Source organism: Gordionus sp. m RMFG-2023, chromosome 2 (genome assembly GCF_954871325.1).
Source record: "Gordionus sp. m RMFG-2023 chromosome 2, tfGorSpeb1-WG-v2, whole genome shotgun sequence".
Lineage (NCBI taxonomy): Eukaryota > Metazoa > Nematomorpha > Gordioida > Chordodea > Parachordodidae > Gordionus > Gordionus sp. m RMFG-2023.
The window spans coordinates 9,599,264-9,623,704 of record NC_088776.1 but is presented as its reverse complement, the minus strand read 5'-3'; the positions used below and the strand labels follow the sequence as shown (position 1 = coordinate 9,623,704).

The window sequence follows — 24,441 nt, the reverse complement described above, 5'->3', positions numbered from 1 at the left end:
TAAAATAAAAATAAAATAAACAAAAAGTAATATAAGTTTTTGTTTATTTTTATTTTTTTAAGATTAAACCAATCATGTGCACCATGAATATATTTACTTATTTTTTGTTTTAAAAAAAAATGTTTACTTTTTTTTATTTTATCCCAACCCCCTAGTATGTGATGTTATATCGTATTTAAAAAAAAAAAAATATTTATAGTTGTGTTAATAATTTATTTATTCGTATATCTTCACACACATGATGATAACACTCTATCTTTATATTTATATTCATGATTCTAATTAGAAAAATTTAATTTTATACCTTAAATTTATTTTAATATTTTTTTAAAAAATATATCTATTTTAAAAACAGATGATGGTTAAAAAAATATTTTTTTATAAAAACAAATTTGTATTTATAAAATACAAAAATTTTAAATTATGAATTTATTAAAAAAAAATAAAAATCGATAAATAAAATATAAGAATGAAAAAATATTCATGAAAATAGTATGAAAACATTCATACAACGTGCCTTCCCATTTTACGAATAGACGACCTCAATGATTCCATAATTCTTAATCAATTTTCTAGAAAATTATCGTTTAAATGAAAATAGTATTTTCTTGGAAAAACCCAAACTCCGTACTTTACAAAATAACCACCTTAACCTCATATAACATTCAAATTAAACCTCTATTAGTATTTCTGCTGTTAATTTTGAATGGCCAATTCAATAAAGATTTCAATAAATCGTCTGCCGTCGATGAATCCGAATTTAGATGTACCGCGGAATGTAGGTGCTACATAGACAATGAAAATCACAAGTACGTAGATTGCGATAAGCGTAATCTTATAGGAATTCCTTGGCTCCACGAAGATTCTCAAATAATGTAAGATATTTTTTTTAAATAGAAAGAAAAATAGATAATGATAAAAAAAAATTATTGACCTTTTATATAAAAACTAAATTAATTCATGCACTTCTACACCACCACTCTCAATGACGATTTTACTCCCTACTTTTTTTTCCATCCCCATACTCCCAAAGAAAATCCTAATTAGCATATCCTTATATCATTTTAATTCATTTACCCTTAACCCCTCCCATTTTATTAATAGGGTTAGCATCTTCACAACACTTCAATTTCCATGACGATCTTGCGTCATACTCCCTCCCCCCTACCATTATTCGCGAGGTAAAAGTGCCCGAATTGATTGCGATAAAAACTTTGTTTAATATATTAACTAACTACAGGCGATAGGATAGTGATAACTTTCGTGTCATCTTAGTTTAAATAATTATATAACGGTTTCATTTTGTTTTAATTTTAATAAATATATAGCCTCGTTAGGGGGCACAGGGAGCTCAAATATCTGAAAAGTTTGGATTTGCCGAGCTCTTCACATTTTTTTAAAGATGGATGCCCTTTAAGTAAATTTTTTTAAAAAGTCAGCCCTCCTCAAGTTAATAAAGCTAGCAACGCCACTAAATATATAAAATAAGCGTCCTTTTAGCTCCTTTTAAGATTTTATTATATTCAACCCGAGTTCGTGGCTTGATATAATACCCTACTGGTTAACCAATGGTGTCGTTTATTACAAAAATGGTCCATTTTTTTATTACCATTCACAGTGACCACTATCTAATAAATAAGAAAGATTTTACCTTGCTGATTCATATGATTCCAGTGACTTACAGTTCTTATGGATTCTAATTAAATTAATAAATTGAAATAAAATTCGTCTGCATGGTTGTGTCCTGATTCGTTTTTTTTTCTAAACACTCATCTGTTTAGCCGTCTATACACCTACCTCTAAACAGTCCTAAAAAAGAAAGTGGCTATTTAGATTTATGTAAAAGGATAATTTATTTGTAACCGAAAAAAGATATGAAATAAAAAAAATAATATTTATTTAATTTACAAAGTAACTAGGACACGGCACCCATAAGATTTTTTTCCGGTGTCCATGCCCTTAAATGAAAGCCTTTTTTGTAGTCCTAATTAATTTTTCGTATGCTTCATTCTCCGCGTAATAAAGTGAGGTAAAACTAGTATTGTTAAACGGCTCGTATTGTGCCGATTTTTAAAAACGGCTAACTCAATATTTTAGCCAGAAAATTATTGCCTAAGCCTCAAGATTTTGATAGTATATGTCTAGACCTTTGTTCCTTCTATGAGCAAGACCGTCAGGCTTGGCTAATATTTTTCTGGATGAAGTATTGAGTTAACCGTTTTTAAAAATCGACTCAAAACGAATAAATCGCTTAAAAGGGATATAAAAATTAAAATACGAAAAGAATTTTTACAGCTTTATGAATAGAAATGCTCTATTCAGAATTAAGACTAAGAAGAAATAAAAAACACGAATTTAAATTATATATTTTTTTAATATTGATATATTTTATTTAGCGATCTTGGGTCAAATCAAATTACCGAAATTTCTCAAACATCTTTCAAATATCTGACCAAGGCTTTAAAAATGTAAGTTTATTATATATAAAATGATTATCTATCTGGCTAAAATTATAAAATATTTTATAATTATTTTGACATTTGTTAGCTAAGATTCTATATACTTCAAATTTTAAAAATAAATCATTTTTTTACCAAATAATTTTCTCAAACATCTTTCACATATCTGACCAAGGCTTTTAAAATGTAACTTTATTAACATATTAAAAAAATGATTGAATATGATTATCTATCTGGCTAAAATTATAAAATACTTTATAATTATTATTTTGACACTTGTCAGCTAAGATATTCTATATTAATTTTATTACCTTTACTTCGAATTTTAAATATTAATCATTTTTTTACCAAATAATTTTCTCAAACATCTTTCAAATATCTGACCAAGGCTTTAAAAATGTAAGTTTATTAACATTTAAAAAAATGATTGAATATGATTATCTATCTGGCTAAAATTATAAAATATTTTTTAAATTATGATTTTGACACTTGGTACAGCTAAGATATTCTATACTTAATAAATCATTTTTTTTATACCAAATAATTAATTCCCACAATTTATCAACAAATTCATAGTTAAAATAATAAATTTTTTTTCTCGATTTTTCAATATTTTTTTTTGAATTCCATTTTTTTTACAAGCGTAATATTCCTTTATTCCAACGCGACAATTTGGAGCCAATTTTTTTGTTTTTTTTTCTCATTCATATTATTATAAATAAGTTTCATATAAAATATAAAATAAAGTTTTTAACCTACTATAATATTTTAGTAATGTAATGAGGCATTCGACCGAAAAAAAGAGACAATTAAATATTTTGTCGATCCTTGCATTAATTTTTTGACAAAAGAGGGAAAAGTATGTTTTTAAAAAAAATAAAACATTAACTAAATGATGACCATTTTAGAGAAGTTACGGTCACCTTTAGAGGCTTTGACATACCCACCATTTTTTAAAAAATAATAATACAAAATAATTGAATATTGTAAAATATATTTTTTATTATTTATAATAATAAATTTTCTAATTGTCATAAAAAATTATTTATATTTTCTCAGTGTGAGCTTAATCATTTTTTTTGTATCAAGCTAAAATAGGGGTCGTATATTCATTTAAAAATATGAATGTGTTAGGCTTAATAGAATATAATACATTATTATTACACATAGTAAAATGTGTAAAATAAAAAGAAATCGTTTTGTTTGGTGATGTGTAATATAATTTTTTTTAAAAACAACCTTTATTATATATCGAAATAAAATCCCTAAAGAATAAAGATTCTTGATTGAGTTACCCCCCACCCCACTCCATTCTGCCCCCAAACTTTTCTAAAATAAATATGTTTATATTATAATAATTCATATATCATGTTGTAAATGAAAATTGACAAAATTATGACAAATTGTATTATAAATTTATTTTTTTTAAAAAAAACACCAAATATTTTTATTTACGGTTACTATGCCGTAGTTAATAGAACATAAAGAATATAATATATATTTTTTTATGTGATTGAGATGTAAATAAAATTGGTAGGGCTTAAAAACTTAAATTTGCATTTTTAAAATTATAAATGCTATATATTGATCATCTATCAATTTTAAACGAAATATAAAGAGTGATGATTTATGATTACCTCGTGGAGATTTTATGTTTCGCTATATACGATATAAGATAAATAGCGAGATGGATAGCAGAAAGATTAACCGCAATAAATTCTATTAGAGGCCCGGACCGTTTTCAAAGAAGAATTAAAGGAAGAGGAAAAAAAATGATATTCAGCATCCAACAAAATTTCTCTTTAATCCCCAACCGGAATAAATATTTTTTTTAAATCAAAAACCACCCTGACTGAGTCAGGGTCGCTTAAATTTATTAATGTCAAAATCCCATGATCATTTTATTTAGTATATTTATGCTCGTATTTAATTTAACATATTTCAGGTTGTGTCCAGATTCGACATAATTTTGATACCTAAAGGCTGTTTAGCCTAGACTAATTATCTTTTGAACTAGGACACCCTATTTTGGTATGTTTTAAGTATTTGGCGGCATTGTCATTTTTCGTATTTATTTTCTCGTTTTTTTTGCTTTTCAGGCTGTTTAGGTAATAAGTTGAACCAGGACATTTTATCATAGCTTAGAAAATGGTTGAAAAAAATGGTGAAGTTTAAAGCTAAACAAGAGTTTATTCTAAGAAGCAATTTTTGGTTGACTATAGTTTAAAGAAGTTTTATTAGAATCGATTTTGTGAACTTTTCCAAATTTTCCTCCTTTTTTATCCGTTGCCGTACCATTAAGAATCTCCAATTAAGAAGGGGGGGTTATTAGTTTTTTTGAACATTAAAAACAAAATGAAGACCAAGTTTGGGGGCCGAAAATCATTTTTGGGGCGATTGGGGTCCGTTCTTCCCTCGTGAATAAATTTAAATTTTTTAAAAAAAAATTTGATCCATCCTTTTCCTTCTCTCCATATCCGTATTTAACCATTTTTAACATAAATAAATTATGTATTATTTTATTTTAAGAAATTTTATAACCCCTAATAAAAGAGGAGAAAGAAAAACACATTTTATATTTTAATAAAAAAATTATGCTTTTTAATTTCTATTTCTTATTTTAATCCCCTGCTATATTTGCTACATTTTTCGGTGAGACAATACGTCTGGTAAAGTAATTATATTTCATTATTATTGTATAATGGACTTTTTTCTAAAAAAAATCTTTACTTGCCATTATATAATTTTATTTTGTTCCACTAGGGAAATATATTTTTCTTTAAAATAAATTGAGTAAAAAAATCACGTACATGGTTTTTTTGGGTAGTATGATGGATTTGTTTTTAAAAAATAAATAATAACAAAATAAATCCCATCAAGGCTTTGAAAGATAATTTGTACAATTGTAATATAATATATTCTTTCCTTCTTTTACCTGACATTTTTATTTTCATTGTCAAACATTTTCCATAATTTGTCACATATTATACGTGTGATGACATTTATCTTTAGATAAATAATATTAGAAATTAACTAAAATTTGACGCGCCATTTTTTTGATGAATGATGTAAGAGGCCCTTAGTAACAACCCCCCCCCCCCCTTTAATTTTATAAGGAATAAATTTATTATTATTTTATACGACATGACGTTCTGCGATAGGCGTGTTTTTGATTCTAAAGGCCCGCCTGCCCAATGTTTTAAATTTTTTTCCTACCCGCCCAATGAGCCAGGGTATGGAGGCGTTTCACCCCACTACGAATTCTTTTAATTCTAAAAAATATCTTAATATCACTTTCGCTAATGTCTTTTTTTAATCAAAAGAACCGAAATATAAAACACATTAATGTTGCCTTATTTTATTTTAATTCGAGAAATAGATAAAATGTTACGCAATCTCGTCGGGGGAAAAAATTCCGGGCGAAAATATCGGGTCGTTTTTTATTAGAATTCTTTTTTTAGGACCAAGCCAAGGTGGCAAAAATTTATTATTTGTCTTTAATACTTTTTTCTCCCCTAATTATTACCGACTTTTCAGTTTTGACAATAATTAATAAATAATTAAAATCTTTTTAAGAATATTACTCACACACAATTTCAAATTTCATGAATACCATTTTTGGTATTTTGTCAAAAAATTATGACATTTATCATAAATTTTATAACATCATCATTTATTTAGCGCAGGTGTGACATTTCGTCATAATTTAGAAGAAAAAAACAATATATCATACATACATCCCTCGCTATATCATAATATAATATAAAAGATAAACGATTATAGTATTATGTAAAAACGAATTAAGTTATAACTATAAATTCGAAAGACATATCGTCGCCTCTGCTTTATATCATTATTATCTTGCAAATAATAAATAATAATTTTACAATAAAATCTATACCCAAACGAAAAAAAATTACTTATCACCCATCCACTTGGCTTGGATATTTAAAAAATATATAATAATATAATAAATAAAGAGTGGGGTCTTAATTTAATTGAATAAAATTTTTATTATAAGTTTTTTACAATTATTTTTATATAATAATTTTTTTATTATCTATTCTTTTTCAATTAAATTAAGTGGTTTTTTTTAAATTTCACACAGGTGTAGAACAATGGTCACTTTAAGCTTTTACAATATATAATATAAATTATGGATTTATTTGCACAAACTATTACAATTAAAATTGTATAATTTATTAAAGTAAAACAATATTTTATTTTTTTTTGTTAAAAGAAACTCTTAAAATAATTTTTTTATTTTTTTAATGGTGAGACCGAAATGTAAAAAAAGAGGAAAGAAATATATAAAAAACGCATGCGCCATGTGAGAAATTCTTATCTTCCGACTACATTTAAATCCATCATATTTATTATTTAACAAATGAGAAAACGGAAAACATTTTAAAAAACATAGGTTAACAAACAGAAAGTTTGTATGTTTGCTTTAATTCGTGATATAATATAAATTTATAACATACCAAATATAAAACACAATATGGAGTTTTGGGTGCTTTAGACTGTTAAGTTTATGTTTTTTTTAAAGAAAATTGTTTTTCTCCAGAAATCTGGAGCCCGAAAACAGAATATTTGTTCTTATTTTGATAATAATTCAATTCATTCTTTTTTTTTTGAAGGAATGTTTTAAACGAAATTCTACAATAAAAAAAATATAAGCAAATTAATTTATAAAGAATGCTTCTTCAGATAATTCAATTCCCCCTGTTGCTTTTAATTTAACTTTTAAATCCCTCTTACAATTAATATATTTAGTCCGCTAAAAATAAGATCAGTGCTCTTTTATTACTTTAATCTTTTTTTAAAAAAATTATTTAGAGACGAACCGTAGAAGTGCCCACGCCCGCCTTCTAAACTATTTTAAACTTTGAGCGGGGGGGGGGGGGAGACCAAGGTTAAAAATATTATAAAAGCGATGAGCGGGTGAATTTTAAATATATTTTCGGACAAAATGAGCAGAATAACTCTATTTATAAATAAATTATATATTTTTTTTTATAAGTTTAATTAAAAATGCATTTAAAATAATTAAATAAAAAGCTAAACCAGCAATTATAATAATTTTTAAACATTGGGTGGACGGTTTAAACAAATTTTTTAGATAAATGGGCGGGCGGATGAATTTAAAAAAAAATTCTCGTTGGCGAAAAACTCGCCTATTTCAGACCTTTAACCCACCGCATCGTATGTTCCATAATTTCTACCGGTATGGGAACAAATCCCAATTTTTTGACCAGCCCATAGTGTTGTTAAACGGCTCGATTTTCGCCCCTATTTTAAAAACGGCTAACTCAATATTTTTTCCAGAAATTACGTAAAGATTTTGCTAATAGGTGGCACAAAGGTTTGGACATATATTAACCAAATCTTGAGGCTTAGGCAATATTTTTTTCCTGGCTATTTTAAAAATCGGCTCAAATCGAGCCTTTTAGCAACAGTCCCCACCCTGGTCACCTGATTCGAAAATTTTCTCATAGATTGTTTTCGAATAAAGAAAAAATTGTTACTAAACTTTTTACCTTTTTTTTTCTTCTTAATAATGAGGTTTATTATGATAACCTATATGCTTTTTAAGGTAAAGCTATATACTAGTAATAATTAACAAATTATTAAATATTTATAAATGTAAATTAAAAACTTAAAATTTATATATTGGAGATTTTGGTAATTATATTCCCCAAAAATGTAAATTTAAAATAATGTTCAATTTTTTTTTTGACACAGCTAGTAAACTAACCTGTTTTTCGTGTATACAAAAAAAAATTCACCAACATTCCATTAGCATCATTCGTCTCTCATAAATATTGATTTAAAATAATTACAATTCAATTTATCGATCACAACAATTTCTACATTATACGCATATTAATAATGCTTTATTAAAAAATAGATTTGGGAAAAATTATTTTAAAAAAAAGACTTGATAAATCTTTATATATCGGGCAGGGATTTTATCGGACTTGGTTGGGCTGAGTTTTGAATTTTGATTCCAGTTAAACTCGGACCTAGAAATATTTTGAATAATTTTCTTTTTCCTAATATTAACGGATCGGCTGGGTTTAAAAATTTAATTTTTTTTCTCCCTGACTGTGCCATTGAAAATAAGCCTGATTTAAGGATTTGGCATTCAGGTGAAATTTTTTTTTATTGAATTGAAATCTGCAATTCGAATTCTAATTTAGACAGATATGTAATTTTATAAAAAAAACAATATTTACTGACATTTTCTTCACGTGGCAAGTAAATAACCCTGATATTTCTATTATTAAATTAAGCCATGCTGCTTACCTACCATTTTAATAAAGCATCACTCTTTAGGTTAGGGAATATATAGCTGCATAACATTTTTTTTAAGCGAGCGTCGTTTACGCCATTGGTGGTTTTATTTAAACTCAAAAAAGCGTTCAACTCATCTAGATTTAAATTTCGAAAAACGCCTAAATTTATTTTAAGAGACATGCTGGCTCTTATTTTATATTACATAAATATAAATCTTTGTTACAGATTTTTGATAAATTTTCCCTTAAAAAATGCCCAAAAAATCTCTTATTTAAGTTAATCCTTTGTAATTTTCATGCATAAAAAATCTTTCCAAGATTAAAATCACAAATTTTTAAAGATTTTGTGTTTTAAAACTCTTCATCAATCTTAGCAATTGTCTTATGATTAATTATTATTTAAAATAGAAAAAGATGTCATCGATATTATTTATAAAAATGCTATAAAATTCGACAATTTTTAAAGCCATAAAAAAGGGTTTTTCCTGTATTATTACGCGTTAATAATTACCTGTTAAATTTTTCCAAAATAATACATTTTCGCAAACTTTCACGGTGACATCGACTATATCCTTATTCTTTTTAAAAAATTTGAAAACACGGTAATTATGTTCTTAAATAAATTGTTTTTATTTCGTATATCGATTTCTTTTTTAGCGATTTGAGTAACAACGATATTTCGCACATTCACACTGGGGCATTTTGGAACTGCAGGGAACTCCGAGAACTGTAAGTATTAAGCCCTCTATTTATTTTTTTTGCTTATGGATAAAAATATTAAATATATATATATTTAAAAATATAAATTAAAAAATCAAGGAAATTGCATTACAATATGATAGTAGACTTTCCGACTTTCAATCCAGACAACGATCTCAACCTTTTATACATGTAAACAGGATCTTGAGTTGTGAAACTTGATTTATATAAGATTTCTTTTTGGGTTGAGTCCAAAACTTAAAAAACAAGCATAAATTTTCGGTGCTGTTAACTAGTGATCTGCATCGGGCCTAATTTTTCAAGCCCGGCCCGGCCCGAAATTTTTTTTAAAAAAGTTTTGCTAACCCGGCCCGTCCCGAATTTATTTAAATATAGAAATTTATTTTTATAATTACTCAAAATAAAAGACTTATGTTATACGTTTAGTTTCTATAAATAAAATCAAATATTTTTATTTTACATAAAAAATTCAATATAAAATTGATAAATTTGGATATATTTAAAAAACAAGACCCGACCCGGCCCGAATTTTTTTAAAAATATTATACCCGGCCCGAACTCGATTATTTTTAATAGAATTAGGCTCAAGCCTAACCCGAAACCCGTTCGGGCCGGACTTGGGTCCGGTACGGGCCGGGCCTAAATTTGCAAATCTCTACTGTTAACTGTAACGTCGCCATTTTTACTGTAGCTGTCCACAAAAAGGAATGCCAAGGTAATGCCATGGTCCGTTTCGGATAAAGTCTTTATAAATGAAGAAATGCCCACAATAATCAAAAACTGCAATAAGGGCACATGTGGAGTGGAAAATTTTTAATTATAATTCTCATGAATTAAATTAAAATTTATTTATAAGATATTATAATCTTATTTTGATCTGAAAACTCGGTTAAAATTAATCTTTAATTAAATTTTAAAAAAATTTATTTAATATAATCATTTAATATGGATAATAGTTTCAACTCAAAAATGGTTTTCAATAAAATTTAATAATTTTTAAAACCTGGTAAGTAGTGACGACGTTATTTTACAGCACTGCATATTTTTAATAATTTAAGTAAATTATTTAAAATTTTAAAAACTTTCTGAAAATATTGCCAAATATTTTTTGGACATATTTTTATTTGGATAAGAAAAAACTTTTTTTACTTAAAGTTTCAAAATTTATTTCAATTTTTTTAAAAAAAAAATCATATGAATAGCCAACATAACAAAATATCCCAACTAGTTCCAGTTTTCGTGAACCAGCTATCACATCTCATTGCCTTGGATGTCAGTTTCAACAATTTGACTCAACTAGTTCCAGGGACCTTTAATCGTAACAATTCTCAATTGAGACAATTGTAAGTTAAAAATCTCTTATCCCATTCCCCGATTAAGTATTCGGCATTTCTATAAGAGCTTTAATTGGGATAGAATGTTTCTAAATAAATTAATATTTATAAAGTGTGCCTCGTGTGTCCAAAAATAGATTTTATTAAAGCTTAGATCCTCTAAACTTTATCGCTTGATTATTTTGTTAGTGAATGGAAATTTGATAGTCGCTTTACCCTGTATTCATAGTTAACGCACGCGGTGAAGGCGATAGCGCTTTATATAACACTCATAATAGTTAATATATTTTTGGACCAAAATTTTTTTTAAAAATATTATTTATAAGAACTTAGTATGTAATATTTGGTATATTATACATGACTTCTTCTTTTTTCCCTCCGCGATAAATGTAAATGAATAAATAAAATATCTTTTTAAACTATGACTGTTCAGATTTCTGAACAACAATCATATAACACACCTACACGAATCTTATTTCGATGAGCTCGTGTCACTGGAATGGCTCAAGTTAAGCAAAAACAGGCTGTATCATTTACCGGACTCCATTTTCTCGAAGCTCTCTCAACTCAAATATTTGTAAGTTTATTTTTTTTAAAAGATAAGATCGTTTATCAAGTTTATTATCTAAGGCTTCATTTTTTAGTAAACGCGGGTTGTTCCAATGGTGCGGTATTTAACGCTAATCACAGCTGATTCTTCACAACGATGATAATTTTTGAAATATACGTTCGCAACAATGTTTTTTTATAAAATTTTATCCTAGCATTTTCATCGTATCGCTCCATATTTATAAATTATACCTTAATGGCTTGATTTTGTGAGTAACGCAGCGGTTAATGCCGCACCGTTTGAAAAAACGAGCTTACTATGTAACAATTAATATTTACAGACCTTAAAGGCTCTAAATCGCTAAAAATTGAGAATATTTATTTATCCTCAAACATAAATGAATAGTAGTGATAAAATAAGTGTTAGAAAATTATAGCTATGTAATTGAGGCTATGAAAAAATTGTTGGGGTGGGGGGGGGGATTTTTATGTATTCTCAATTCCATCAACATTGTTTTAAAGATTTTCAATGATATTTAATAAATATTCCCGATTTTTAGCGATAGATTGGGGCCCAGGAAGAGTTGTTATCCACATAAAACTCGAGTCTTATTGAATATTTCATTCCCAATTCAATTTTCTGTATAAGGGGACCAGTTCCATATATCTTTCCTGTTTACAGCAAAATTTAACACGCAAAATATATGTTTTATTATTATTTATTTTTTAAATTGCAACAATTATTTTCACGCCATTTTAATATATATTTTTTTAAAAAAATAGGGAATTGAATAGGAACAAGTTGAGCGAGATAAAAAGCCTAACATTTAAAGGGTTGTCCAGCCTGGAAGTGCTCAAGATGAGGCGTAACGATATCAAAATTCTCAAGGACGGCGCCTTTTGGGGACTCACCCGCATACAAAATTTGTGAGTTTTTTTAGGGAAAAAAAATTATAATTACGATATTTAAAATTCCGCAGAGAAGGAAAGAAAGAAAAGAGAGGGGAAAAAATAGAATACGTTGTAAAATAATTAAGAATAAGTTAACCGAGGTGGCACATCTTTTCTTAGGATTCTTGCTATATCAATTTTTAAAAAAATAATGAATATATTATATATTTTTTTTAAAAAGGCAATTGGATTTCAACGAAATCGAAAACGTGGGCAGAGAATGGTTATACGGATTAGCTCATTTGGAGAAGCTGAGTCTAGCCAATAATAGAATTAGCTCTCTCAAAACTGAGCCTTGGGATACTTTACCAAACTTAGTTGAATTGTGAATATTTTTTTATAAACATTTTATTGATTCAGGTTTGAAAAAAAAATTATCATAGGTTATATCTTTTTTGCCCAAAATATTGAGCAGAAAATCTTTGAAGATTTTTTTGAAAGAAGATTAAAATTATGAAAGATTTTTTTTGCATAATAATTACAAAAATATTTTTTACAAAAAAACAAGGAATTTTAGATAAATTATGATGCTGAAAACTTGTTTGAACATTTCCAAAAAAGATTTCAGAGATCAAAATTTTGAAGATTTTATATTTTAAAGAGCATTTCAAACTCTGGATTAAACATATGCAATTTTTATAATTCAAACAAATTTTTATATTAATTAAATAATCAGATATTACCAAAATGGGTTTTAGAGGTTTTATATTGATTATCCGCAACTTTTTCAATAATTTTTGTTGACCACATTATATAATTTATTTAGAATAAAAAGAAAGAATACACCTAATTTTAATGTATTTAAGTATAAAAAATATTTATTGTATACAGGACTTAACCTTCACATGTTACCTTAGTTTCAATTAAGCCAGCTTTGATTTATTTTGCCATTTTATTATTAATATATAATATGTATATAATATCGTTCTCAGGGATATAAGTCATAACTCGTTAACCAATCTGGAGGCGGATACCTTTAAGGACCTACATTCTCTCAAAATTTTGAATCTAGCATACAATCGCATAGCAGACGCCCATCTGAATACGTTTTCAGGACTTTCCAACTTGCAAGAATTGTAAAAATCTATATATAGTTCAATTTATGGTACATTAAATTTTTTGTGATAATTTTGATCGGATTTGCTCACTAATTTTCTTAGAGGGGTCTGCATAATTCATACATATATGTAGTGTTGTTAAATGGCTAGTTTTGAGCCGATTTTTAAAAACGGCTAACTCAATCTTTTAGTTGCCTAAGTCTCGAGAGCGAAACTTCGCTAATAGATGTATAAGTTAAATATTGAGTTAGCCGTTTTTAAAAATCGGCTCAAATCGAGCCGTTTAACAACACTACATGCATAAAATGTTAGATGCTAAGACTCACCAAAAGTTATACTGAGTCTAATAAATTAATTATATTTGTGCAGTTATACAGGTTATCCAAACACTTAAAATACATATCAATTTGTTTTACTTAAAATCGGATAAATTTTTCAAACATTTATTTTTTTCTTTCCCCCTAATAGCTAGAAAATATATTTATTATAAGCTGCCTTTAATTAGGAATACATTTTTAACTATTATTTGCAGGGATCTTTCGGACAATCATTTCAGTTCCGCTTTCAAAGTATTCGAATCTGAGCGATTGACGGAAACATCTCCCCAATCCCCCTTGGGCAACTCCATATCATCGTTTTATCAAACTCCCCTCTCTTCCTTCCCCGCAAAGTTGCCTTCCCCGGGTAACAATGTATATGGCCTTAAAAGTTATGAGTTAAAAAGCAACCTGTTTTGTGGACTAGTAAATTTGAAAATTCTGAAATTAGCCAGGAACGAGATGAGTTCCTTGATTTTGGAGATGTCTTCAAATGGATGTTTGTTAAATTTGCTCTCCCAATTGCACAGCCTGGATCTGGCCGATAACCCCATATCGTACATTACGATGGATAGCAACAGCTCCTCATTACCGCCGCTCTGCAACATGAGAGAAATGTTTGAATAATATATATCACATATTTTTTAACTGAAGTATATTTTATCGCTAGATTTCTCTCTTTCAATTTAAACGTTTTTGTTGTGGAAACATTTTAGGAATAATTTTGGTTTATGATTTAATATTTTATAATTAATGACTATTTTGTTTAGTTGTATTTTTATTTATTTATCAAATTAGCAAACCCTATATTTTATATAGATATTTCAAAGGGTTGGGAATAGAAGTTATCAAAATACAAGAAGAAACCTTTAGTACCAAAATTCTATATATTTTTTAAAAATATCCATTTAGGATCCTTAACTCTTCCTATCTTGTCTGTGATTGCGATGTACTTTCATTGGTTCCGTCTTGGCTAACCTCTACCTACATGAATCCGGCTTGCAATAGCAATGGATCATCAATCTCTTACCACAATGACCATATTTCTTTCTTCACATCTTCAACTGCTTCTTCATCCCTAAAATGTTCTCATCCTTACCAATTGAAAGGTTTAGATTTGATCAAAACATTATCACCGACGCCTAATAGTGGCATGGGAAATAGCAACACCAATAATCTTACAGTGCTAATGGAAAAGTTTTGTGGCAAGGATGAGGAATTCAAATTGGCAGCTGATATGCCTTTCAGCGATTTTAACTTTTCAGGGTTCATGGAAAGGCAATCATCATCTTTAAATTTTCTAGAGAGAAATGGAGGCCATATAGGTAGTCGCTACAAGTCTGGTGAAAGAGAAGTGGGTTATCAATCGGCAGCACCCTTGAATAAGTATTGGATTGACAGGTAATATTAATTATATTAGAAATACGTTATATATCAACCGATTTCATTCATCATTTTAATTTTCTTTGCTATGCTCTCTTTGTTTAAAGTACATAGAATGTTAAATTGCATTCAATTCATAACAAGCCAGGTAGGGTTTAAAATTTGTTTAATGATCCTTTTTTGACTTCCTATATTTTCCAATTTAATTCAAATATCTTATACTAAATATTTGGCTAGTATAGTAAAACTTAATTAAAAACACAGACATAAATATTTAATATAGTAAATATAATACTACTGAGTTTACTTTACCATTCCAAACAAAATAGGGCATTAAATTCTTTTGAATGGATATTTATTAATTCATATCTAATATATTTTTTCTAAGACCTTTCCCGCAAAATTCGGTTGATTCAGGCCACCTAGGTGAAAACTCTTTTCACACTGCAGCTATACTTTTACCACGTTCACCCCTTACCTTAACCATAGATTCACCATCGCGTTACGAATTGGTTATGGGGTCCGTTGACAAGGCTCTAACATGTTTGGTTAATTTAAGTCTTTTAGCGTTCGGTTCTCTGGACAAGGGGAAAATCGATAAGAGTTCATTCGTTGGCGTGAATTGGATGAAAGACGGTTCCAGCTTAGGCTTTGATAATGGTAAGATGAGGCCTATGAATCTTGTTTTTTTTAAGAAATTATTTTAATATCGTTTTAGCTATTTCATATATGGGATTTAGATATCTGCAACGGGCCTAATTTTTCAAGTGTCCCGAAATTTTTTTAAAAAAATTTTGCCAGTCCTACCCGAACCCGAAATATTTTTAAAAAATTTTCCGACCCGGCCCGGTCGAATTAATTTAAATATAGAAATTAGTTTTTATAAATACTCAAATAAATGATACATGTTATATGGCGTCTAGTTTCTATAAATAAAATCAAATATTTTTATTTTACATTAAAAATTCAACATAAAATCGATAAATTTAGATATATTTAGAAAAATTTCCAAGGACCGACCCGACCCGGACCGAGCCCGATTATTTTAAAAATAGGCAGAAGCCCGTTCGGGTCGGGTCTACTTTTGCAGATCTCTAATGGGATTAATAATAACCTATTTAATACAAAAATAAGTATAAATATTAAAAAAATTTAAATATGAATATAGAATTACCAAGTGAAAAATTGTTCGAGGTGGAGGAAAGCTACACACTAGAGAAAGGAGTCGATAATAGCGACAATGAACCAAGAGATGACAATGGGGATGAAAGCAATAAGCCAAGGATGTCAAAGTAATTATTTTAAAAAACGTATAAATTTTTTTGATAGGCAGAATATGAAAAATATTTTAAGTCCTACTTACTTCCTTCTTCTACTAGTTTGCTAACTTTCTTGAAATAAAAAATGGTTTTTTGTTTGGCTCATTTTTTTTCTATATCTCACTTCATTATTTTATATAACAGTTTAAAATTACTAGTTAGCTATGTTTATTATGCAAATCCTAATTGGAGTCACTATAGAAATTATAAAGGCACCCTAGAATTGTTTTTTTAACAGTTTTTTTTAAAGATATTTATATTTACCTTCTTTTCATAATCTTTTACAAAAGATACACTCTAACGATTACTTCTCGTCTAGTATTCCATCCATCAGTGCTGGACGCTCATCGAGGCACTTATAATTGCATAGCCAGCTTCCTTTCTTCCCCTAACTTCCCTTCCTCAATTTACTCCCTTCATTCATCCACATTTCCCAAAGATGACAGATCCCAAGAAATAAAATCACCCCGAACGGATATAATAGTCTTGATAGCTCCCCATTTTCCTTCATCCACAACTGGATTAGACCCTGGATTCGAAGTGTCGAATATCAAAACTGGTTTTGGACATATTTTTGCGAGAACCGTAATATCTGTCAGGGTCGGTGGGACAGCCAGACTTGAGTGCGCCGCCTCTGGCCGCCCTCGACCCAGGGTAGCGTGGCAAAAAGTTAACCCAATCAAAAAAACGAGCCCGAACTCGGATAACGGATATTTTTTCAGCGACGAAAACCGAGCTGAATCTCGATTTGAAATCGCCGATTTCCCTGCCGCCCGGGAAAGGAGGATGCGGGTTCTTCATCCTTCTGATTCAGCCTTTTACATATCCGACGTTAAACCTGCCGACGCTGGCTACTACATTTGCAAGGCAAAGAATAGGGCTGGGGCTGCCAGGCTGGACCTTACTCTCAAAGTGCTAGGTGAGCAATCCTATTTTTAATATTTACTTATTAGCATTTTTTTTTTTTGGTATGTTGACTCTGATAGATTATTTAAAAATTATTTATAAATTTGTAATAGAAAATGACAAATTAAGATTTATCAATAAAATTATAATTATTTTCTCTAAAAAATATTAGATTTGACCTGATAGGGGAGGGGGAGTATTAATGGTTTAATTTACAACAAAATGATGACAATTGTTGTAAATATCTTATTTTTACTTATACATTTTTTTCTGCAATATAATATTTTTATTCATTAATACATTTTTATAATATTTAGGCCTCTAAAAGTGTAGAGTCATATTTGGTGTAGTCATAGTTATTTAAATCATTATGTTGATTATTTGGTGATTATTGTTATTTTTGTTTATTAGAATTATTGTTTGATTTTATTGTTATTTATGCGGAATCGACTACCGATTTTGGTTAAATTTTCAATTTTTTTATTTATTTATGCGGATTTTACAAATTATAAAAGTTTTGAATTCAGAAAAATATCATTGAAAGGTAAAAATTTGATAAATAAATTTTCATTCAGTGAACACGTGTTTATAGTAGTTATATTGTATAAATTTGCCGAAATACATACTCCCAAACTATATCAACGCCGCACCCAACACATTGAATCAACCCTCTATATCTATTTCTTTATTTTAAAAGTTCATATTTTTACTCTTTCTTTGTAATAAAATTAATAATACTCAACTCAAAATAATTTATATAAATGATTTTTTTTAATTAACTCAAAATATTCTGCAAACATTTATCTCAACCTACCCAAAATAAGTTTTAATTAATTTAACTTAGGCTAAAAAAAAATTTTTTTTTAATAAAAATTACGATTAATTTAATTCGAATTGTTTTAACAATTAATTTAACTAAGAATATTTTTACGACTTGTAATGTTAAGCAATGTGACACTTTTGACAAAATTAAAACCGATACTACACAACAGTATACATGCCACAACTATTTCACTTACCACCGTACTAATATTACACACCACTACTTCAACTATTTTATTACTACCACCGTACAGCTGCTACAACTATCTCACATCTACCACAGCTATTTCACTACCGTACAACTATCTTTTTTTATAAATAAAATATTAAAACAAATTATTTTTCTTTTCGGTCACGGCATCAACTTTTTCTAAAGAATCTAAATTTGTTTAATTTTAATAAATTTTTTTATATAAAAGAATGGTGGTTGTACGGTAATAATGTATAGTAGAGAAATAACCGGTCCCTAGTCCTAGCTCTCTATTTAAAAATAATAGTGTCGGTCCGGGTTGAGCTTGAGTTCTTAAATATGATACCATTACATGTTGTCAAATAGATATATTTTAAAATTCTTTCAAGAAACAAGGCGCTTATGTTTTTATTGTAAAATATTTATTTTACAATAAAAAATTCGGGCCATACCGAACGAACAATATTTCGACGGACTTTTCGGGACAAATAAAAAAAAATTCGTTCAGATCGGGCCGGACCAGTCAAATTTTTAAATAAAATTTTCGGGTCGAGCCGGGCTTAAAAAATTAAGCCCGATGCAGATCACAATGTATAGTAGTGAAAAATGTTGTTTTGGTGTCTGTAAATTTTGAATAGTGTAATATTGCTTGACATTGCAATTCATAAATATATTATTAGTTGAATTTGTTATTAATATTTTCATAGAAAGCGAATTCGAGTTAAATTATTAAAACTATTTTATGTAAGTCGAAATAAATTTTTGAAGATAATTTTGAGTTGAGTGTTATTAATTTTGTTTAAAAAAGAGAATAAAAATAACGAAATAATATAGAGGTGAATTTAATGTGGTTGACAAGTTTGTATTTCGGCATACTTTTACTATAGAACTACTATAAACAAACACTTCACTCTGCAGATAAAATAGTGGTCATTGTATATGAAAACTTATTTATCAAGCTTTTACTTTTAAAAAATATTTTTCTGAAAAATTTTTGAAAGAATTATTTTTAAAATCCTCATAAATATCAAAAAAATTTGATAAAAATAGCGAATCAGCACTTTTCATAACCTAAATAATAAATAATATGAATGAATAAGCCCATTTATATTACGGAATTCGTATAACTAAAAAATAAGATATTTACAACATCAATAATTTACTTTCGATCTTTATATTAATTATATAAAAATATAATTATAAATATGATATCCCATAATTTAAAGAAAAAAAAGGTGGAAGTATTTAATTACCAGTTGAATTAGTATAAACATGTCATAGAAAAAGAAAAATATATCTATTAATAAAGTTTTCATTCTTTCAAAACAAATTTTTTTAGAGTTGCTAATTTATTGTCGATAAATTTTACTTTCATTAGTTTATACCTTATAATTTTAAATAATAAATTATTCATCGAACTATTTACGTAAAAACAAAAAATAGAGTTACCTTATCTATCCAAACCTATGAATGATCAAATAATAACCCTGGGTCAGAGCACGGTTATGGAATGTATGGCCGCCGGAAGTCCTTTCCCTACAGTTACATGGTTTAAAAATGGTAGAATCCTCAATTTCTCCAAGCATGTCGATTTTCCAGTTGATTCTAACTCACGTGACACTACCTTCACCAATAATTCTACGCGTGTAGCTCCAACAGCGGATGAAAATATAGGAGATTCCAGGTTGACTGCCGTTGGACAAGGTCGCTTTCTGGTTTTGGTCAGGAGCCAGATCAGCGATTCTGGCATTTATGAATGTGTGCTTCAAAACACTGTTGGGAAGGTGGCTTCTTCTGCCCGTCTAAGAGTCATAACTAATGGAGCAGATATACCAGATAGCAAAGATGATAATGGTAAAAATCACTAATAATTCTTCCTTGAGCTTTTCTCGGTCAGAGCATAATGCTATATTAAGCATTTTCGCTGGATTGTTAAAGGAAGGAAAAAAATATCCCCTTAATCCATTTGATTCAAAGAATTGAATCGATAGATTATTCTAGACTTAAGTTATAATTTGTTAGAATATAAATTTCATAATTTAAATCACACGTTACAGAAATTCAAATAAAATTATTAATTCTAAGGAACACTATTTAACAAAATAAACAAATAAAATTGCAACAAAATATTGATGGATTATATTTAAGATGATTGTAATTATTAAAATTTTCTAACAAAATATTGTTACTTTTTATTTTCTACAAGGATTATAATAGTAATATAAAAAAAATTAAACAGGATTTTATTATCCTTATATCTATTACTCCCTGCCCGGAATTGTTTATTAGTTCAATCTTCAAAACGATTGATATATAATATAACAAGACTAAATTTTGCACTTTTATCGGTAACAATTGCTAGAATCCCCCTTCCCCATCCATTAACTAGCTAAAATTAATAAGAATATCATTTCTATAACAATTTAATTTTATAAATATAAAAACATATTGCAAAAATCTCGAATATTAAGGTGATTCTCATGCCCAAGAAGGAACTTCTTCTCCTGACCCATTCAACGTTATGGATCTATTAAACCGTGCAAATCACCGCTATCTCCAGTCACATGATCAGATAATACCCAATCAATTTTACCCGGGCCTAAATCCAAATCATGCTAAAGACAAGGAAACATTTCTAGAAGAAGAAGAGGAGTCAGAAAGTTATGGTTTAGACAAACCCAAAGACGCCGTGAGAATAGGCAGTTCAGATGTCGGCAAAAAGCGTTCAGCATCAAAAGCCCATCATCACAACACGTTTGACGAGTCCGTAGCTCCCAATAAAGGTCACATCGTTGAGATCATAGTATTAGCTGTAGTGTGCTGTGCCGTCCTCACATCTTGTCTTTGGGTCTTCGTCATTTACAGGACAAGGGTTAAACTGAACCCTCATTTAAAACGCCGCTACACAAAAAAATATGATTTCGGTGAGATTTCGGATAATAGCGCTAGTATCAAGGAGCTACCACACAAGCCTATCAGATCAATCAGAACGCTTTTAAGGCTGGGCCGTTCTGAAGAGAAAAGGAACAGCAGTAAAGTGCCCAGGAATGTCAGTTATGGGTTGTTCAAACCCGATTTATATTACCCTGGAGGCTGGCAGAGCCGATACTATTCCACTAACCCATTATTACGTCCTTATAAAAATTTATTGGTTCACGCGACTAAGAATTTGGATACGAATGATAAACACCTAAACAAGGTCCATTGTGATGAGCTATCGACTCAAGGTATATTTTTTTTAGATAACGTCCTAAGATATCGAAAGTTTTCAAGTTAATAGAAATATGAGTGATGAAGGTCTACTTGACATTTTATTTTTTATATCCTCTTTATATTAGATTCTATTATTCTTACTGGAAAAGAAAACATCTTGAAATCGCACAATAATAACTCATGGTCAAAACAATCCTCAATAAATTTATGCAACAACGTTAAAAATACAACGAGTAAACCGAAAAGATATCAATACATGGCTTTATTAGTGCCTAACGACTCATCATCGTCTTCCATCCTTAAAAGTTCGAATATTCCTGAACATCTATGCAATTGTCGCGAAAAGTTAGCAGATTCTGAAATATATGCTGATCCAACTTTCCAAATGCCTCAAATGGATTTAGACATAGGAGGTCCAAACAATGCTCTTCTGGGTGTCTATACGCATAAGGTTATTAATAACCATGACTCTATAGTTAATTACGATAATTATAATGAAAGGAACCGAGGAAATATGACTTTTTCCACCTTTTTGAAAACTTCTCATTCCGCCCCCTTGCCCAAAGATAGTTATAACAAAGCTTCCTATACTCTTTCTCACTGCGTTAACGATGAATCCGCTTGTGACAATTATGATTGCCGTGATAATGAAAATATAGAAAGATCTCTCACCCCAGATCTAAATTCAAATCAAGAGCTCCATATTAATAATCACTCTATGTCTATATCACATAATATAGTCTTTGACACCTTGAGTTCAAAGCATTTTTCAGATCGAAATAATTCGTCAGAAGATCTTGATTCGGGTTTGGCGCCATTATCTCATACCAATTCCTTCCCGTCTTCCCTAACCTCTTGCCCACTCATGGTATTCAAAAAAAACGCATGCGCGTAACCTTAAAACCTCAGTGATTTTTTTTGTTCGGTGAAGATTAGGACACGAAGGTTGTCCGGCCTTAAAAAGCGCCATGGGATTTGCTTTTCTCATATTATTCGAACTTTCGCATTTATTCAAAAAAAACGCATTTACAAATATTGTTAATATTTTGTTACATATTTAATTGTTGATTTATTTAATTATAAAGTTTTATAAAGAAATATATATATATTATAATTTATAGGTAAATTTTGTTATATTATTTGTATGCATGAAACATATTTATTATATAGTAGTATTATATTAAGTCTTTTATAAAACCAATTTATATCTTCCAACAAAATAAAAGATTAAATTTTTTTTAAAATATTATTAAAGATTCCATTGTCAATATTATACAGGGTAGAGATGATGTTAGTAAACAATCTGGTCGCATAATTAAGGCATTTATTTTAGATAACCACTTTTATTGCTATAATGGGACATATCATTTTTTTAAGCATGATTTAAATCATAAATGAAGATTGTCTTAAAATTAAATACATCAGAGAGGTTTCGTAATACATATCAGTGATTTGGATAAGCACAGAGAAGCATTTTTTTAGAAAATTAAAATTGGTATCTCAATAGGGGCGTAATCGATACCATTTTTTGGAGGCCGATCCCACAATACCGATATTAAATTGATATCGACCGATTTGCGATTCGATATCACATTTGATTGTGTTCTTTATTCTTTGTAAAAGAAAATGTTGATTTCGGGGTTAAATTAAATATGAACCTAATATATATTTATATATCAATAATTAAATATAAAATTAAATACTTTTAGTAAAAAATCACATCACCATTTAGTTCATCATGTAACAAAATTAAAAGCAACTTAAAATCATAAATTGAAAACAAATAAAAAGTAAAATTAAAGACAATCTCACAAAAAGTTGAAAAGCCCCCAAATAAAGTATAATTAATGATATAATAATAATATTAATCCTTTTTTCACGAATAAAGTTATTTCTAATTTACATAAACCTGATTTTCTATGTATAACAAATTGACAATTCCCAAAAATATTCAAATAAAATTTTAATGAACTAAATAATCTAAATTATACTACTCACATTCAATACAGGGCAGTAGCCACGAGGAGGGGCAGCCCCCACCCCTCAAAAATCCCCACCCCCAAACCTGGCCTATCGGAAAAACTTTTGGCCACCAAATTTAAAAAAAAAATTGTTAATTTTAATTAACAATTATCTAAATAAAAATTCTTAGACATATATTAGTAAATTTATACAAATTAATAAACAAGATATATACCTAGACCTGTGCGCCGACGAAATATAGGCGGCCGGCGCAATTTTTAAAAAATCTAATAAACGGCCGGCGGCGCGCCGATTTTTAGCCGCCGTCAATAAAATCGGCGCATATATAAATTTTTATAAGATAAATTTTTTTAATTGCTTATTAATTTTAAAAAAAAACAAATAAATATACACTATTCTACAGATATCTCGGCATATTTTTTAATATTCATTTAATAGAAAACTTATATCCAAAATCGATTTCGTAATTTAATTATCATGTATAAAAATATTTTTATTAAAATTTTTGGGACACAATGTTGATCTCCTTGAATTTAACGTCAATCCAGCTGTAGAGAAAACTCTTTCACTAGGTGTGCTAGTCGCCGGAATGCAAAGAATTTTTTTGGCGAGCCTGGAAAGATTGGGAAGTTTACTCTTCTTTTCTCTCCAAAAATTTAGAACGTTCATATTTTGTGAATATCGTTTTCCAAGAATGTGGCATTCTTGTTCTAAGTCACCTAACTTGGAATCATAATTTATATTTGTTGAATGTTTATTTGCCAATTTTGTCAAATAACTTAAATTTAATAATTCATCTTGATCCTCATTAGCTATATTTACTACCTGATTATCATCATTCTCTATAAGTTTATAAGATGTTTTATTATAAATTCTTAAGCTAAGCAATTTTGCACTATTAAATTAAAAGAAAGTATTTAAATTTAAGAAACTATTTA

General features: G+C 28.6%; 1 protein-coding gene across 2 annotated transcripts; it reads left to right on the top strand.

Annotated features, from left to right (window-relative positions):
* The first annotated feature begins 440 nt into the window (after positions 1–440).
* LOC135923754 (uncharacterized) lies at positions 441–22,682 on the top strand. Of its 2 annotated transcripts, none has more exons than XM_065458677.1 (17): positions 441–875; positions 2,397–2,468; positions 9,416–9,487; positions 9,578–9,649; positions 10,681–10,821; positions 11,246–11,389; positions 12,145–12,288; positions 12,494–12,637; positions 13,245–13,388; positions 13,903–14,304; positions 14,600–15,088; positions 15,459–15,730; positions 16,239–16,362; positions 16,680–17,308; positions 19,751–20,161; positions 20,779–21,534; positions 21,670–22,682. In XM_065458677.1, exons 1-17 carry the CDS (start codon positions 592–594, stop codon positions 22,413–22,415), a joined length of 5,046 nt encoding a protein of 1,681 aa, XP_065314749.1. In that variant the 5' UTR covers positions 441–591; the 3' UTR covers positions 22,416–22,682. The 2 variants fall into 2 exon arrangements, with proteins under 2 accessions (XP_065314749.1, XP_065314748.1); XM_065458676.1 differs by having other exon boundaries at positions 21,646–22,682.
* The last annotated feature ends 1,759 nt before the right edge of the window (positions 22,683–24,441 follow it).